This window comes from Pelophylax lessonae (assembly GCF_965119305.1).
Source record: "Pelophylax lessonae genome assembly, chromosome: 5".
In the NCBI taxonomy this organism is placed as follows: domain Eukaryota; kingdom Metazoa; phylum Chordata; class Amphibia; order Anura; family Ranidae; genus Pelophylax; species Pelophylax lessonae.
The window spans coordinates 458,410,559-458,429,567 of NC_138772.1; the positions used below are offsets into that span (position 1 = coordinate 458,410,559).

Consider the following 19,009-nt stretch of genomic DNA (forward strand, 5'->3'; position numbering starts at 1 on the left):
GCCAAACCATTGAATGGCTGGTGTCATAACTGATCACATGTGAAGAATCATGGCAGTTGCAGATCAAACAGAAGCAGCTTTCTTGGCTGTAAAGGACAGTAGGGTTTAATTCAAGGCTGTCAGCAGATGGGCCTCTACAAACTCAGCAGTGCCTAAAAAAAAAAAAAAAATGCCTAAACTGGAGAGCAACTGAGCATGTGCAGAGCATGGAGAGACAGTATATTACTGTATTTTAAATAGTATTGGCATTTATTTTTAATGTATTATATAGCTATTCCTGCTATAGCTATACAAAATGGGCCAAACTGAAGTGATCTAACAGGACTTCATTTTCTGAGTAAAGTTTCACTTTAGGCAATGGAAAATTTCTGTCTCTCAGATAAGTCTCCACTGACACCATTGAACTTTTTAGCTATCTGGAAGGAGGCAATTCTTCCCAATAGCCAGAAATGTAAGGAACATTCTTCCTACTGACCATCAGTAATGTATCAGAAGTTAAAGACAGTCATTTTTAGCAGGGATTCCCTGAGACTGGCAGTTATTGCCAGGGTTCCTCTGTGTTGAAAAGGTTGAGAAAGGCTACAAGATATACACCAGGTGACTATACCTAATGCCACCACTAGAAGGCGCTCCAAGCTGCCTATGTCAGATCTTTACCATACTTGTAACTGGAGATTGTAGTAATGCACTGGCAGCTGTATGGACGGTAGAGAATTCAGCTGAATATGAGTCATTTAACCACAGTAACGTGACAAAGTAATGAGGTTTCCATTACAACTGATCTGGTTTTCAGTGGAAGTTATCTTGGCCCTATGCCTAACTTGATTTAACAAGGTGCAGAAAAGGTGAAGAATACTGCAATTGTGTATTAGAAGGGCCAGTTCACACCACATGCAGTCCAATGCATTTTTTTTTCCTGCATCAAAAATGTATGGATAATAGGTTATATGGTTTTCAATGACAGTTCACACCAGCGCAGTCAGATCCAGAAAAGAAAATAGAACATGCTGCATTTTTTTCTGCACTGAAACGCATCAAAAAATGCACCAAAAGTGCTGTGGAACACACATATCCTTATTTAAGGTGACGTAAAAAAAAAAAAAAAAAAAAAAAAAAAAGGGGGGGGGGATGCACTGGAACGCATCAAAAACATGTACGTAAAGCATCCAGATTGCACCCGGACTGTTTTTCTGGTGTGAACTGGCCCTAATAGAAATATAATATTCATAAACATTTTTATGCTTCTGTGTAAAAAATATATTAAACCCGTGCTAAGTAAATATAAAATAGTGTCCCCTGCAGCTGCTGCTTACGTCGGTAAAAAAACAAGAAAGAAGTTGTAAAATATATTTAAAACAGCGCTGAACACTGGTTGCATGTGTCTTTTTCACAGGATAAAGCATTCTCCAGAGCTCTGCCTTCTCTTACATAGAACAGACTAGACTTTTCTAATAAGTCAGGGACTTATTCTTTACATATACATTTAAGGTATCTAGGGTGAATATAAAGAGAAATCACCTTCACCAGACGTGTATATATTTTTTTGTGATAATTTATACACGCCTGGTAGCGCTGTTTTAAAAATATTTTACAATTTGTATGCTTCTATTGTGAGGCTGAAAGTTTGGAAATGGTACTTTTCAGAACTATGATCTCTCCTATGCAATGGATATTTACATGACAACAAAAGCAAATGTCTTGCACAGATATGTTCCAATGAAGTTACATTCAGATATCACCTATGGTTGACATTTGTGACAACAGAAGTAGTTCATCTATAAGCGCCCATTCAGACTGGCGCGATACGACTTGCTGGGGCGACCTCGGCGCGACTTGCAGGGACTTCATATCATTGAAGTCAATGCAAGTTGCCTCCAGGTCGCCCCAAAGTAGTACAGGACCCTTTTTCTAAGTCGAAGCCACTTGTGTCGCTCCTATTAGAACCGGTCCTGTACTATTCAGTGGCGAGCGATCGACCACGACTTGTCAGGCGACCAAGTCGCCTGACAAGTCGCGCTAGTGTGAATGGACCCTAAAGCAGCCTCAACTTTTTTTTTTTAGCCACAGCGGAACCCTTGAAATAATTTTTAGGTCTCCGGGAACCCCTGTTAAAACCAATTCATTGGAGATCAGTGGGAAAAGTGCCCCTTGCATTGGTGGTCAGTGGAAAGAATGCCCTCTAAAGCGGCCCATAGATGCCTCAAACTTCTTTCCTTCCATCACGCTCAAATGCCCTCCGCAGAGCTATTGTGTTCTGACAGCGGGGAGCCTTCCCTGCCAGCAGAACACGTTTACTGGTAACGGCTATACCCACCGGCAGTAATAAAGAAATCAAAACAGACTGGTTGTACCCAAGTCGATCGATGGATCAAATTGGGTACAAATCTCAGCTGAACTGGCTGAGATTCAAACCCTCTATGGCTGACTTTACATTAGTGGTCAAAATGTCACCCTAACAGAGCTAAAAAGATCATTGGTGTCCTGCAGCTGGTAGTGCCAAGAGGTGCTTGGCCCGGAACTGTGCAATGACCACCAAATGGGAGATTAGCCACAGCTCAAGGAACCCCTAGCAATCTCTGGAGGAACCCTAGGGTTTCACATAACCCTGGTTGAGAATATGCAATACAGCAAATAGCATTAAAAACCATCAATAAAGCATTTTGGGAAAAAAAAAAAAAAGAAAAAAAAAAATGGAAAACATGAAAAACACAAAGTTTAAAATAGCACACTGTTTTTTTTTTTTTTTTTTTTTTTTTTATTTAGTCACAGTAGACCAGTACAACAGTGATTGAACCCAATACAGTAGAGGCTATCTTTCAGGTAGTGCCTCTTCCATGCACAGAAGGGAATATGTACAAACATAGCAGGTCTTCTTAAATTAGTCTACTTGTTAAATAAAATTCTAGTGCAGGAGACCATCCAATATATATTAGAAGTTAGGGACTCTGTTTAAAAAGGTTGGACTTCCCAGATTCATAAAAGGGAATGAATGGAGTCTTGTACCAACTTTGGTGCACTTGGGCAAAGCTGGTAAACATGATTTGTCAACGCTTGGCAATATATAACTCCAAAAAAATGAATAGTCAACAAATGAAGAATATCACAACTCAAAAAAAGAATTAGCAAAATAAAACACTGTTATTTCAGAATGCAGATTTCCACAAATTAAAGGCTAAGACATCATCGTTCTAATAGAAAAAAAAAAATGCCAAAACACTAAACTAATCGGTTAAACTGTCTCAATGTCATGACATAAACTGAAATTATTACATTACAAAGCAAGTTAAATATTAAGCCAGGGCCTGTGTTCATTCTGATACAGAAAGGTACGTTGTTCAATAAAGGTCATTAGAGGAAAAAGAAAATATTTTTTTGGGGTCATTTAAAAAGAGAAATAGTTTTGCAATGGTACCATCATATCACCCAGGTTGGCATTACAAAGTCAGCAATAGTAGCCCAGCACAGCTGGACTTTCCAATCCCCCCCCTGCATAAAAACTAACAAGTTTCTAATAAAACCGTCTTAAAAGGCTCCAATCTCCGTCCCCCAGGGTCTGTAGGGTTTGCCCGTGGGTGCTGGTGCTGTCGGACTCAGTGCATTGGGGGACAGCAAGTGAAAAGATCCAAAGGAAAAGGGGAACGCGGAGAGGGACGCCACAGAGGACAAGAGCGGAGGAGAGAGTTTTGAAGAAGTGACAACTGGCAGCACTGACGTAAGGCTTCCGTTGGAGGAGACACGCAAAGCGGGTGAATCGGCATGTGGTGACCCAGGAAGTCTGCTCTGGTGGTGGGACTCTGTGGAAGACGTTGTGCTGCTGCTGTTTGTATGAGGAGTCTGTGCCAGGAGCAAAGGGTGAGAGAGGTGAGGATGATGAGTGAAGGCTCCCCCCCAGGGAATGTGTCCAAGGCTGGAGTGGGCACTGTTGGCAGCTTCTCTTTGAGTGGCATAGTTGTTTAGATGCGATACCAGTCGCACTCGGAGAGGGTCAGCTGTGTCCATACCTTCAATTATACTTAAATACCGGGCAACTTCTGCAAGGCACTCTCTGAAACCCAAGCTACGATAGTCCATGGCAAGAGCGTGGGCATCAAAATAACCTACAACAAATACAACCACAACGTAAGTTACGCACACTGTGTATTCTGTGTTAAATATAACCTTTGCATAGTATTATAGCTACATATTCTAGAAAACTCTTGTAATCCGTTTCCAAATGAAAATATAACCCACTCTCTACCAATGTAAAGGGACCTTCTTCCCACTGCCCACCATTGTAAGGGGACCTTCTTCCTACTGACCACCAATATAAAGGGACCTTCTTCAAACTGACCACCAATGCAAAGGGAACCTTCTTCAAACTGACCACCAATGTAAAGGGAACTTCTTCCCACTGACCACCAATGTAAAAGGAACTTCTTCCCACTGACCACCAATGTATAAGGGGACCTTCTTCCCACTGACCATCGATGTAAAGGGACCTTCTTCCTACTGCCCACCAATGTAAGGGAACCTTCTTCCCACTGACCACCAATGCAAGGGGACCTTCTTCCCACTGACCACCAATGCAAGGGGACCTTCTTCCCACTGACCACCAATGCAAGGGGACCTTCTTCCCACTGACCACCAGTGTAAGGGGACCTTCTTCCCACTGACCACCAATGCAAGGGGACCTTCTTCCCACTGACCACCAGTGTAAGGGGACCTTCTTCCCACTGACCACCAATGCAAGGGGACCTTCTTCCCACTGACCACCAATGCAAGGGGACCTTCTTCCCACTGACCACCAATGCAAGGGGACCTTCTTCCCACTGACCACCAATGCAAGGGGACCTTCTTCCCACTGACCACCAATGCAAGGGGACCTTCTTCCCACTGACCACCAGTGTAAGGGAACCTTCTTCCCCCTGACCACCAATGTAAGGGAACCTTCTTTCCACTGGCCACCAGTGTAAGGGAACCTTCTTCCCACTGACCACCAATGTAGGGGGCATTTTCTGCCATTGCTCCCCAAAATAATTTATTAATGTTTTCCCAGCCCTGAAAATTATTTTAGGGGTTCCTTAGGGGTAATAGGTTGACAAGGAATGGTCTATTAGGAATAGGAATGTTTGCTAAATAAAAAAGGTATTACAAAAACCTAAAGAAATCACAACCATGAGACTGACATATTACACTGATTGTGCTTTAACACTTTGTATAATGTTAACTTTTTGCAGGTAGACTGACGTGTGGCATTACAGACATTCACCACCTTAGATTCACAACAGTTGTTACAGGATCTACAGCTGACTGAAATAAAATGCCAGTTAAGGTGAATGCCTATACAAGCTCAGTAAACAAGTTTGTCTATTTGCGTACTGGCAGCCTGTTTTACAGCTCTGCATATAGCTGTCCCCAGCCCAGACCATCAAATAAAAACAAGAACACTTCCTTGCTGCAATCCTGATCTCTATTTTGTATAAGAAACAATACTGACTAATTAATCACTTGCAGAGAAAAAAAAGTGAATGCTCAGCGACTATACATAACGAACCAGGGCTGCCAGTCATCACAGCTGTCACAGGTAAGTCATTCTGAGAGTAGATTTTTAGTTTTTTTTTTTTTTTTCAAGAAATAAAGATTAAAGTGAAAAGGTTGCAGAGTCAATGTTTCAAGTATAACATTATGACTTTAGCTCTGATGGACTGGAAGACAATACTGGGAACAGAAGAGCTGTTTCTTTTATAAGCTGCATAGTCGGAGATTTACCTTTGCCCCCAGCAGTGTGCAGCATCTTAAGGTGATCCACCGTCATCTGCAAAATCTCAGCTTTTTCCAATTTCGCAGAACCCTGAGAAAGTAAAAAATAAATAAAAATAAATATTAAATAATAGTAATAATAATAATAATAATAATAATAATAATAATAATAATAATAATAATAATAATATCTTTGAATTTGTGAAAGTAATAGGACTGTAAAGCAGAGCCCTAATTTCCCATTTTGTATAACACACAGAAAAGCAATAACATAAGTGTTAAATATCATTGAAATAATTGTATTGTAGAATAATCCAGAATGGAGCTGGCCGGTGACGGCGGTTGTAGTAGAAGTAGTAGTGATCGGATCCGTACCTGTTTTTCAAACGCACTGGGCACCAGTCTTCTGAGCTCAGACAGACTATTATTAATCCTGTCCCGGCGACGCTTCTCTATGATCTACAAAGGAACAGAAAGAGAAGATTCAGCACCTTGTATAAAGACCGAGTAATGTTTTTTTTTTTTTTTTTGGGGTTGATATTCTAAATTGCAGGATGACATTTATCTGGAGACTCAGAAGTAATGTGAGCCAATAGAATGGATTGTGCAAAGAAAAATGACAGTAACATCATACTAGTGCTTTTCATTGAATATAATAACTCGTAACAACGTGAAAATGAAGTACTGAGCACATCATCTCAGTGCAGGGGTCTATGGAAAGGTAGCATGGTGGCTTAGTACTTCTACCTTGCAGTGCTGGGGTCCCCAAAGCAAATCTCAACCAGGACCCTATCTGCATGGAGTTTGCATGTTCGCCCTCTGCATGTATGAGTTTCCTACCAAAGACATGCTGCTGGTAGGTTGTCTCCTGTCAGGTTAATTGTCTCCTGTCTAGGTTTGCCATAGTATGCGAGTTAGGGATGTTAGATTGTAAGCTCCTTTAGGGCAGAGGCTGACGTGAATGGAAATTATCAGTGCTATACAATTGCCTGTAATAATAATAATAAAGGGCTCCGGACATGTCGTATGTTACACAAGATCCGGGCAGCATAAATGACAATCCTTCCTTGCAGTACTAGGGTTCTCAGTTCAAATCCCAACCAGGACACTATCTGCATGGAGCAATCTGCATGGAGTTTGCATGGTCTCCCTCTGCTTGCATGCGTTTTCTTTCCACGGTCACAGTCCAGGGATGTTCTGGTAAGTTAATTGGCCCCCCATCTAAAATTGGCCCATTTATGTATGGGAGATAGGAGCTTTAGATTGTAAGCTCTTTGAAGACAGAGACCGATGTGACTGTACGGTGTATAAATGGTCAGTGCTATAGAATTATCTGTAGTAATAAAAATAGGATCTAATCTACACAAGATCTCTTCCTCCTGACAGTATAAATGGCATTTCTGCCTTGCAGCACTGGGGTCTGCAATTCAATCCCAACCAGGATGCCATCTACATGGAGTTTGCATGTTCTCCCTCTACTTGAATGGGTTTCCTCCAACAGTCACAAGCCAGGGATGCTCTGGTAAGTTAATTGCCCTCCATCTAAATTGTCCTGCTTCTGTATGGGAGATAGGGGCTTTAGATTGTAAGCTCATTAAGGACAGAGACTAGTGTGACTGTGCGGTGTTTGAATGGTCAGTGCTATAGAATTACTCGTAATAATAAAAAAAGGATCTGATCTTCACAAGATCTCTTCCTCCTGACAGTAGAAGTGACATTTCTGCCTTGCAGCACTGCGGTCTGCAATTCAATCCCAACCAGGATACCATTCACATGGAGTTTGCATGTTCTCCCACCCTCCAGAGACATGCTGGAGGTAGGGTCATTGGCCTGTAATGTATGTTAGATTGTCAGCTCTTTGGGGCAGAGATTGATGTGAATGTACTGTATATATAAAGTTCAGTGTCAGTGCTGTATGAATACCATTAATAATAATAATAACAATACTAATAATGATAATACTAATAATACTACTACTACTACTACTACTAATAATAATACTAATAATAATAATAATATAATGCAGTAGATGACCCTGAGCATTGGTAAAGCTTGCCGTGTGACACTCACCCCTCTACGCCTCTTTCTAGCCAGGATCTGGGAAGTGGTGGATGGAGACATCGATCCCGGAGCCGAACTCAGGTTCCTAAAAGAAAAAAAAAAAAAAAGGATTAAAAAAATAATAATAATAATTTTATTTAAAAAATATATATTATTTCTGTATATTGCATGTAGTAGACATGTGGGTGATGGGTGTATAAAGGTATATATAATATGAAGGATGAGTATATGAAAGGTGGTGAGATGAAGAAGTGTCAGGAATAGTAAAGTTGTGAGAAGTCGGTGTAAAGTCGGTGCTGGATGTCAGTGATAGGATGGATGATATTGGAGGTTATTCTCACCCATTCTCATCCGCACTCTCCTTCTCCACCTCGATGTTCTCATCCAGCTCACTGTCGGACGAGCTGTAGTCGTGGCTCCTCTTCATGGTGTGTCGGTGCAGTGTGGGTGAGTGTAGGGCTGTGTATAGCTCTGTGTAGGGCTGTGTCGGGTTGCTGTCACAGTGCTGCCTCCTCCGGCTGTCCCCGCGGTTATGAGTGAGCCATCCCTTTCCCACGGTTCGCCTCTTCCCCGGAGTGGGGGAGTGGGGGAGGAGGGGAGCTCTGGCGCCTGCTCCTGGAACACAATTATCTTCTTGTAGCCAATAATTCTCCTGCCACGGCCCCGCCCCCTCCTCCTCCGCTCCGTGACGTCACGGCCCCCACAAAGGAGTCTTGGATGCCGCTCGGTCCCCCATTCTAAAAAGGACTTAGCGGCTCTGTGATTGACAGGCGAAGGAGGGGGGAGTGCGGGGATAGCTCCGCCCCCGCTCGCCCCGGATTGGTCTGGCTCCGGGCCAAGCTGGAGTCTGCAGGGCAGTCTGTTAGCACGCGCGGGCCGTGGGAAAGTGGCTGTCTCGGGCGGTGACAGCCTGCGGCCGGGAGGAGAGGGAGCCGCCGCCGCCGGCGTTCCGCGAACAATGGGATCCCTGCGCGTGCACGGCGCCGCTTCCCGGACTGAGCAACGGCACCTCTCTCCCCTGTGCACGCTCCCGATCACCGTCCGGACACCTCAGTCATCATATTAACCCCTTCATTACCAGCTGAGTTCACTGCCAACAACGGATCAATCATGTATTGTCACCTGTATTCTATTCAGCGTCTGGTCCCAGAGACCCTCCATTAACCCCTTCATTACTTCCAACATCATCTCATACAGCTAACCCCTTCATTATTAACCCCTTCATGACACCATAGTCCATTCATTATTAACCCCTTCATGACACCATAGTCCATTATTAACCCCTTCATTACACCATAGTCCATTCATTATTAACCCCTTCATTACACCATAGTCCATTCATTATTAACCCCTTCATTACACCATAGTCCATTCATTGTTATTAACCCCTTCATGACTTTCTGGCACCCCATCCGATTAACCCCTTCACAGCTTCTTGTTCCATTAACCCATTGACTGCTAGCAGTGCCTAGTTTTAATATTAACCACTTCATTACCAGCAGCTTCTCATCCCATAAACCCCCATTCATTACTAGGGCTGGCCATACATTATACAATTTTCTTTAGATTTACCTTCAATAGTGTAGAACAGAGGCCTCCCTTATAGGATACAATTGGAAGTTTTGTTTAGTTCTGACCTCATATTATATGGTTTTGGGAAAATCTAACAGAAAATTGTACAAGAAATCTGAACATGTATGGCCACCCTAGGCAGTGCCCTACTATTAACTCATTGGTTGCCAGCAGTTCCTGGCAACTCCTCACCCCTTACCAGCCACTGCTTTATTAACCCCTTCATTGCTAGCATCACAACCCCAATAACCCATTTATTGCTAGTATCACAACCCCATTAACCCCTTCATTGCCAGCATCACAATCCTTTTAACCCCTTCATTGCTAGTATCACAACCTCATGAACCCCTTCAGTGCTCGCATCACAACCCCATTAACCCCTTCATTGCTAGCTTCTCATCCCAGGAACCCTCTCATTATTAGAAGAGCCTCATAACATTAACCCATCCATTGCCAACAACTGCTTATGTTGCTGTGGCTTGTATAATTAGCGGCTCATCATCTCGGGAACCCCATTCATTACCAGGAATTGCTGACTGTATTGACCCCTGAATTTCCAGGGGCATCTCACCCCATTATCTCCTTTACTTGCAGCCCTACACCCCCATTAACCCATTAGTGACAAGCAGTTTATTAGAATCAAACCCGTTATTTTTTGATTGACTGTACATTTTTTTTCTGTTAATCCTTTCATTAGAAGCAGCTTCTTATCTCATTCACTCCTTTATTAATATTATTATGGTGGCCCTAGTGTCCGGTTATTCAAGGATCTATAGGGCGCTGAAAACTTTCCTGTGACGTGAATTACAATACCGGTATGCTGAATTGATCTCTGATGTAAATTACATGTACTTTTAAAGTCTGGTTGTACGATTTTGTGACATCTCTATAAAGTTTCCTTTACCTGATTCATTTATAAATGAGCCTCTTTATTACTAGTAGAAGCCCCTTGTGTTGTTATTTTTAATGATTGCCATTCTAATTTACCCTTTCCTTACCAAATGTTATGTCCAGTTTTTACCCTGTACAATTGTCTTCTGCCTTTTCAAATGACGTGCTTTGCCCCAAACATCTCTGGTTACTGTATTTAAATCCTCTTTAACCCCTTCATTACTAGCAGCTCCTTATCACATTCACTCCTTCATTAATTTTGATGATGTAAGAAATTGCCATCTTTATGACTAGTAGAATCCCCTTATAATATTTCTTTAATTGCTGTTCTCATCTAACTAACCCTTTCATTACCAAATATGACCGGCAGCTTTTATCCTAACTGTGCTTTTTCCCCAAAAAGACAAGAAGGGGGCACCAACTAAGTGTAACATTAAAATTATTCCATTTTTTAAAAACAACTGGCAACTTACTCGGTAAAGGTAAAAAGTTTGCTCATCAAAACAAAACTGCTCTATATATTCCTCCGCTGTGTTGGATACCGCAGCTCTGTGGACCGGATGCTGACAGACAAACCCGGAAATGTCCAGAACAACCCTGGAGCGTATAAAGGGCGCAGAAGTAACAGCACACTAGGAAGATCCTGCAGTGAAGGGACGCGGCTACGCGTTTTGGGGCGTCCAAGCTCCTTTCTCAAACCATAGGGACATATGGTATAACTACTATTTATAGTGAAAGGTGCCCAGAGAACAAGGCTCAGCGAAACCCTCAATTTGAGCAACATACTCTTAAAACTCAATAGAAAAATACTACAACATGACGATAAAATGGTTAAATTTAAAAAATACTGTGTGCAAACCCCGGCACAGACATTCCTGCGGCCATTTCTAACAGTGGCCGCAAATTTCACAACCAGTTTCCAAACTTTTTCTGTATCTTAAAATGCTGCATGCAACTTCCAGCTTCCTCTAGAACAGCCATGGAAAAAATAAACAATGTAATCTGTGACATTGTGCAGCTGATAGCATGATACACCAACTCCCAGACATCCCAGAGCATGGCACGACGCTGCCTGGGGACCCTTCATAACCTCCAGCTTACCCAGGAACCTCTATTACATGACTATCCCAGCCGGCCCTGCAATGTGCACACTCTGGTGCCAATGAAGGAGCGCGCAGTCCTCATATCTGACGATCCGCCGTCTACAGAAATCCCAGTACAGCCTGCACAGTGTGACTTTCTTTTATGGCTAAAGGTGGTTTAGCAGAGAAGTGCTGCTTAGAAATCTTGGTGGCAGCTGATGGGATCCCATGTTTTGGTGCTATTTTATGATTTGGAAGAGAAAGAAGCAATGTCACAGGGTAAACCATAGTATTCCATGTACAGTACATAAGGTGCTGTGTAAATGGTCAGCAATATACAATGCCAATAATAATTAAATCCTCTCGGGAAAATAGTTACTTTGGTGTTCACAGGCAACCATGGAGCTGAAGAGTTTGTGAAGGATCTGCAGGCAGAACTTCGAAGCATGTCTGAGTTTTGGTACATCATTTTGCAGGATGGATGGCAGTTGTACAGTATAAAAGCTGGCCAAGATATTAAGTAATGAATGGGTTAATAGAGGGACAGCTCATAATCAGGGGATCAATGGGATCAAGAGTGTGTAGCAATGAAAGGGTTATTAGGATGAAGCACTGTCAGTAATGGGGTTAATATGATGAGATGTTTGCAATGATGGGGTTAATGCGATGAACACTTAGCAATAAAAAGGTTAATAGGATGAGGTGCTGTCAGTAATGAAGGGGTTAATGTGATGAGATGTTAGCGATGATAGGGTTAATGCGATGAACACTTAGCAATGAAAGGGTTAATAGGTTGAGGCACTGTCAGTAAGGAAGGGGTTAATGGGATAAGATTATAGCAATGATGGGGTTAATGCGATGAACACTTAGAAATAAAAAGGTTCATAGGATGAAGCGCTATCAACGATGAAGGGGTTAATGTGAAGAGGCAATGTTAGAACTGTAGGGATCAATGTGATGAGAACTTGAAGCATGTAGCAATGAATGGGTAACTAGGATGGGGCAAAAAGGAAGGAGTTCATGTGATGAGATATTAGCATCGATGGGGTTAATGTGATGAGCGCTTAGCAATGAAGGGGTTAATAGAACAAAGGAATGGCCAATAATAAAGGGGTTAATGTGATGAGTTGTTTCTAATGAAGGGATTCATGCGATGAGGGTCTTGTGGCAATGGAGTTACTGGGATCAGTGAATGAAGGGGTTAATAGGGTGAGGAAATGTTAGCAATGAAGGAGTTAATGGATGAGGCACTATGGTAATGAAGGGGATACTGGGGATGAGGACATTTTAGCAATGAAGGAGTAAAATGGGATGAGGCATTAATAATACTGAAGGGGTTAATAGGGTGAGTAAATGTTAGCAATGGAAGAGTTAATGGGATGAAGCATTATCGTAATGATGGGGTTACTGGGCGTGAGGACCTTTTATCAATGAAGGAGTAAAATGGGACAAGGTGCTTGTAGCAATAAAGGGGTTAATAGGATGAGGCTCTGCCAGTAATGTATGGGGGAATTGGATGAGAAGATGCTAGCAATGCATGGGTCAATGTGATAAAGAGTTGCTAGCAGTGAAGGGGTTACTGGGGAGCAGCGGTGCTGTGAACTAGGGTGTCTCTGGTGTTGGGTCCTGTCAGTTGACTTGCTGCACATGATAAAGATCAGGGGGGCAGAGACTCAGTATGGGAAGCAGGGCAGCTTACACCCCATTTTGGCTACCGGGGATGCCATTTTTATGTAACATTGGCACTGCACTCCTGCCTGGACTCTGGGCAGCATTGTATGAGTCTGTAATGTAATCCCAGCTCAGGACAAGGAGGAGGCAGAAAGAGAAGTCTGAATCAATGCACTTCAGCAAGGCAGAGCTCCCCGGGGAGTGCACACAGAGACGGCGCTGTGGAGTGCCATACACTCTTGTCTGGGTGGCTGGCACCAGCCTGGCCTGCTCTTTAATATACCCCCAGGAAACCTGGACAGTGCTCTGCTCTATTCAAGTTACTTCTTCACTTTTCATTCCATTTTCGTTCCACTGCTGATCTATCAGATGACAATAAACTCCAGCATTCCAGGGGTTAACCAGGACCCTGGTAAGGAGTCTTGACATACTCATATGAGTGACAAATATTACATTCTAAAAGAAAGTGTTGTATCTTGGAAAAAGCATCCTATATACCCCAGATACCTGTACCTGGGAAGCTGTCGATTGTTCCCTGCTTAGGGTGTGCTCAGTGGTCCCTAAGAGTTCTGTACTCGGTGGTCTATAAGTGTTCTGGGTTCAGTAGTCCATAAGAGGTGTATGCTCGATGGTCTATAAGAGTTGTGTGCTCAGGGGTCTATAAGAGTTCTGTACTCGGTGGCTGATAAGAGTTCTGTACTCGGTAGTCTATAAGTGTTCTGGGCTCAGTTGTACATAAGAGGTGTATGCTCGATGGTCTATAAGAGTTGTGTGCTCAGTGGTCTATAAGAGTTCTGTACTCGGTGGCCGATAAGGATTCTGTACTCAGTGGTCTATAAGAGTTCTGTGCTCAGTGGTCTATAAGAGTTCTGTACTCAGTGGTCTATAAGAGTTCTGGGCTCAGTGGTCTATAAGAGTTTTGTGCTCAGTGGTCTATAAGTGTTCTGGGCTCAGTGGTCTATAAGTGTTCTGGGCTCAGGGGTCTATAAGAGTTCTGTTCTCAGTGGTCTATAGGAGTTCTGTACTTGGTGGCTGATAAGAGTTCTGTACTCGGTGGTCTATAAATGTTCTGGGCTCAGTAGTCCATAAGAGGTGTATGCTCGATGGTCTATAAGAGTTGTGTGCTCAGTGGTCTATAAGAGTTCTGTGCTCAGTGGTCTATAAGAGTTCTGTGCTCAGTGGTCTATAAGAGTTTTGTGCTCAGTGGTCTATAAAAGTTCTGTGCTCGGGGGTCTATAAGTGTTCTGGGCTCAGTGGTCTATAAGAGTTCTGTGCTCGGTGGCCGATAAGGATTCTGTACTCAGTGGTCTATAAGCATTCTGTTTTTGGTGATCTATAAGAGTTCTGTGCTCAGTGGTCTATAAGAGGTCTGTGCTTTGCCCCTGCGGGTCATACTGCCACTGCTCCCAGTTCAGGCGCTTTCTAGGACCTTCAGCCATGTGTTTTGTTTGATTTTACTTGGAGTTGAATTTGTAAGTATTAGGGTTATTTGTTACATTTGGGGATTTATTAATTGAACTGTATGATATTATTATGCTTTTATTAATCCATTTTTACAGAAATGTATCTTGTATCTTCTTCTAAAGAGTGGTCATGAGCCATGAAACGCGTTGAGTTACTGTATGCAATGAGTTCTGGAATAGAATATGACATACCACCATGTATTAGTATTTGTACTTAATGTTAAAACTATTTTTTGACTTAGAATGAGTTTATACTGTTATCATATTCATCTATTACATTTTATAAATCATTTTATTATTATTTTTTTTTTTTACGTTTTTTTTTTTTTTTTTTTACTGTGGTTATTCATGAAACTATGAATTTGCAATCCTGTACATTTATTAAAATGTATGTCTGTGGGGTGCCTCATTTAAAGTCCCAGGAACTTTTGGGATTTTTTACACATAGTATCTTATACCTTATGAAATGGCTCATGTAGGACGATCTACATTGGTGACATCCACTGAGTGACTAGCATACCTCAGATGTTATTACATTCATAGGTGTGCACAGCCTATTGCATTAGGGTGTGCACCCAAAAAGCTCAAACAAGTATGTGTGTGTGCTTGTGTATATATACTGATGATGACAGTAGAGCAGTCAGTGATGTCATTAAGGACAGAGCTTGGTGTCAGTAGGGCAGTGGACAGTGTCAATAGTTTTTATTTTTATTATTATTATATTTTAAATAATTTTTGTAAATTTTTTTAGAAGACCCATTAGGAAACTTGGGTAAAATATTAGGAGTCTAAACGGGGGATTTGGGCCACACAGGGTGATTGGGGTGTGCCCAGGCACACCTGGCACGCCTATGATTGTATTATTCTTCTTCAGGCCAAACTGAATGGTCAAGCTTTCCTCTGAATTTTTTCTTTCCTCTTAAAAAATGTAGTTTGGGGAGACAGTTTGATAAAAACGGAGATATGGCATAAGAATGCTCCATGAATTCCAACCAACAAATCTCTCCCCTGGAGGTGCGGGATATAGAGGAACTAGGGGAAAAAGTGAGACGAAAAAGATATTATACCTTCTAACAACTTTATTGAAAGATAGTATGCAAGTGTCTGCTGATTTTTATATCCAACACATTTAAATGGATCATGCATAATGAAAGGCTTGCGTAATATAAAGAAGGTGTCAAACAAACTGATACTGCAAAGGCAAGGGAAAGACTTTGGAAAGACCTTTTAAATATTATGGCCGGGGGGCAATAGTAATTGAGCATGAAAAATTGAGGTCAAAGATCATCTCTAGTCTGCCAGCATGGGAAACTGACTTGGTGGTTTAAGTTTGTCAAAACTGTGAAGTAAAAAAAAAAAAAAAAGATTACATATAAATGAGTGTAGTTTAGTGAATCCACATCACATCCCAAACAAATGCCCAAAATGTAGAATAGGAAAGAACAGGGATTTAAAGGTGTTAAATCCTTCTGTCAGAATAATACATTCATACTCATTATATTCTTAAAAAGTAGTCTTTTATTAGAAATTCATTAAAAAGTATCTGGGTGTAATTCCCCTAAAAACATGAAAAAGATCAGTAAGTCATATTCAGTATTTAAAAACTCTATATATCCACCATACTATGCGCTCCTGGAGAGAAATGGATAAACAATAATTATAACCTCAGGAAGCTGCTGCTTGTTCTAAATTAAACTTTATATATTATATAAATTTATAAAATATATAAATATATTTATATTTGAGCAACAAAAGTTCAATCACTCATTTGGTACAGCAACCCCCAATAATGAAGCAACTCCCATAAATTTCAGATTAATAACAAAATATTATGTAAATACAGTAACATGCAATCCATAAAGAAGGGGAGAAAGGAATGCCTCGTCCCGACACGTTTCACACTGAGGGCTTCCTCAGGGATTCATGGGGTGCAGTTAAATATGGTCGCTGAAAAGAAAGAAATCATTTTGATAATACACAAGCAAATACATTGTGACAATCAATGTACATTATGTGTGAAATCTTATAGGACTTACAAAAGTATGCATTGAAAACAAAATCCACAATTTAGGGGTACACAGACTGGCAGACAGCGATTCCTTGAAGCATGGTCAGTAGCGTAGGCAGTACAGATGGATTAACCAGTTTTGGACCGGAAGGATTTTCCCCCTTTAATGACCAGGCCATTTTTTGCGATTCGGCACTGCATTACTTTAACGGGAGATTGTGTGGTCGTGCGAAGCTGTACCCAAATAAAATCGATGTACTTTTTTTCCCACAAACAGAGCTTTCTTTTGGTGGTATTTGATCACCTGTGTGATTTTTATCTTTTGCGCTATGAACAAAAAAAAGCAACAATTCTGAAAAAAAAAAAAACAATATTTTTCACTTTCTGCTATATAACGTTCCCAAAAAAAAAATGTAAAAATCAAATTTTTTCATCCTTTTGGGCCAGTTTGTATTCTGCTACATATTTGTGGTAAAAACATCCCAATAAGCGTATTTTGATTGGTTTGCGCAATAGTTATTGCGTCTACAAACTATGGCAAAGATTTATGTCATTTTTATTTTTTATTAATAGTCATGGCAGCGATCTGAAATTTTTAGCGGTACTTTCGACATTGCTGCGGACAGATCGGAGCCCCTGACACTTTTGGGGGGACCAGTGACATTACTACAGTAATCAGTGCTAAAAATATGCACTGTTACTGTAATAATGACACTGACAAGGAAGGGCTTAACCTAGGGGTGATCAAAGGGTTAATTGTGAGCCTAGGGAGTGTTTACTAACTGTGGGGGGAAGGACTTGTGAAATGATCATAGAGACCTATATAGAAGGATCACAGGCACTCTGTGATCATTTCAGAGAGAACAACGGTCTGCTGTGTTTACAACAGCTGACCGCCCTTCTCTCTCAGCGGGGAGGGATCGCGAGTCCTCGGCAACAATCGGTGCCACCGGTCCTGTGGATTGGCATCCCCGCTGCCTAGTGGGGGCGGGAGTCCCCAGGAGCACAGCCGAGCCAGCCCGCCGAAGTATATATGCAGCGGGCCGTTGGCAAGTGGTTAAGTTGTAGGAGTGGCACTGAAGCCACGGGGGGAAGGGGTGGGCTCCAGGCAGGGCTCAAGAGGGCCAAAAATCAAACTCTATTTGTTGGAGGGGTCTAAATAAAACAATAGACAATCAGTGCCACTTGTACACATTGTTGCAAATACATATTTTATTTATAAATATATGAAAAGTGTATTCCACGACATTTCTTTAGTAAAATATGCCTAAATCAGTGTATATTATTTAGTCAGTCCTGATGTACTCTCATTTCTTGAGGTCCTGTAATGCCATAACAGTACAAATCCCCCCCAAATGACTCCTTTTTGGAAAGTAGACAGTCCAAGGTATTTAGTAAGAGGCATGACAAGTTTTTTGAAGTTGTAATTTTTTGTCATCATTTTTTGGAAAATGAAAATTTAAACAAAATGTGGCTTTTTTTTTTTTTTCTCAATTTCTTTTTTTTTTTCTAACACACTGTCACCGGTGCAGTACAGCGTTGTGGTATGACTGGTGTGGCAATTTTGTTAACATTTATTTTATTTTTTTTATTTTTACATACTGTCACCAGAGCAATACAATGTTACCATAGTGACACGGTACTACTCTGGGGAAGTGATAAGGATTTTTTTTTTTTTTGCAGTTTATGTTTGCTTATAACAGTGATTATCACTGTAAGCAATCATTTTTTTGAATGGCATCCATTCATTCATTGTGTACTATTGTAAAGCTGTGATTGGCCACAGCTCTCACACGGTACAGATGCATTGGGATTGACCCTGTCTGTACCATGTGATCACGGTGACCAATCACAGAGATCAACATAATAGTACACAATGAATGGCTATGAATGAAAGTGATTCATTGTGTACAACTGTCATGTGATTGCTGTGATTGGTCACAATCAGTGAAGTTACCCTTTAAGAATGGACATGTTAATACAAAGCATGAAGGGTCAAAGATAAACGCCTTAGCATAGCAGTGCAGTATTTTAAAATGTAAACATTAATTTAATTTCTTCCTTTCCTTATTTTGCAGATTGCCATTTCCCAACATAATTCCCCGTGTTGAAGAAGCATTATTCCACATTTCACTAAAGAACTGGAAGCCTGCAGCAGTGCAAACCCCTAGTTCAGAAACTGGCTTGACAATGACAGCTCCTGGTCTCAACAAACAATTAGAACCCGCTCTGATTGGATCCCAGTTTTTTGATCACTGTTCATTACGGTTGTAAACCCCTGAAAATAAAAATGAACAAAGCATATCCTTCTATAATGTGTATTTGCTTCAACCCTCTCTGTCCTTTTATTCCCCTGCTATCTGAGTCACTTCTGAGAGTCTATGCTGACACCAAACAATCCTAGGAGACACCCCCCACCCATCACACAGCAGGTGATTGGGGGCCTTAGCTGTGCATGTTTCCCTATGAGACTATGTCAAGGGGGTGTCCCCTTTCCACTCAGGTCTCTGATTACATTGAGC

At 41.5% G+C, this 19,009-nt stretch overlaps 1 protein-coding gene across 1 annotated transcript; it reads right to left on the reverse strand.

The window, feature by feature from the left end:
* Positions 1-3,115: 3,115 nt before the first annotated feature.
* On the reverse strand, positions 3,116-8,227 carry HEY1 (hes related family bHLH transcription factor with YRPW motif 1; the record flags this gene model as incomplete). The annotated part of the gene is made up of 5 exons (XM_082257291.1): positions 3,116-4,097; positions 5,749-5,830; positions 6,115-6,198; positions 7,810-7,885; positions 8,142-8,227. 5 exons carry the CDS (start codon positions 8,225-8,227, stop codon positions 3,523-3,525), a joined length of 903 nt encoding a protein of 300 aa, XP_082113417.1. The 3' UTR covers positions 3,116-3,522.
* Positions 8,228-19,009: the final 10,782 nt, after the last annotated feature.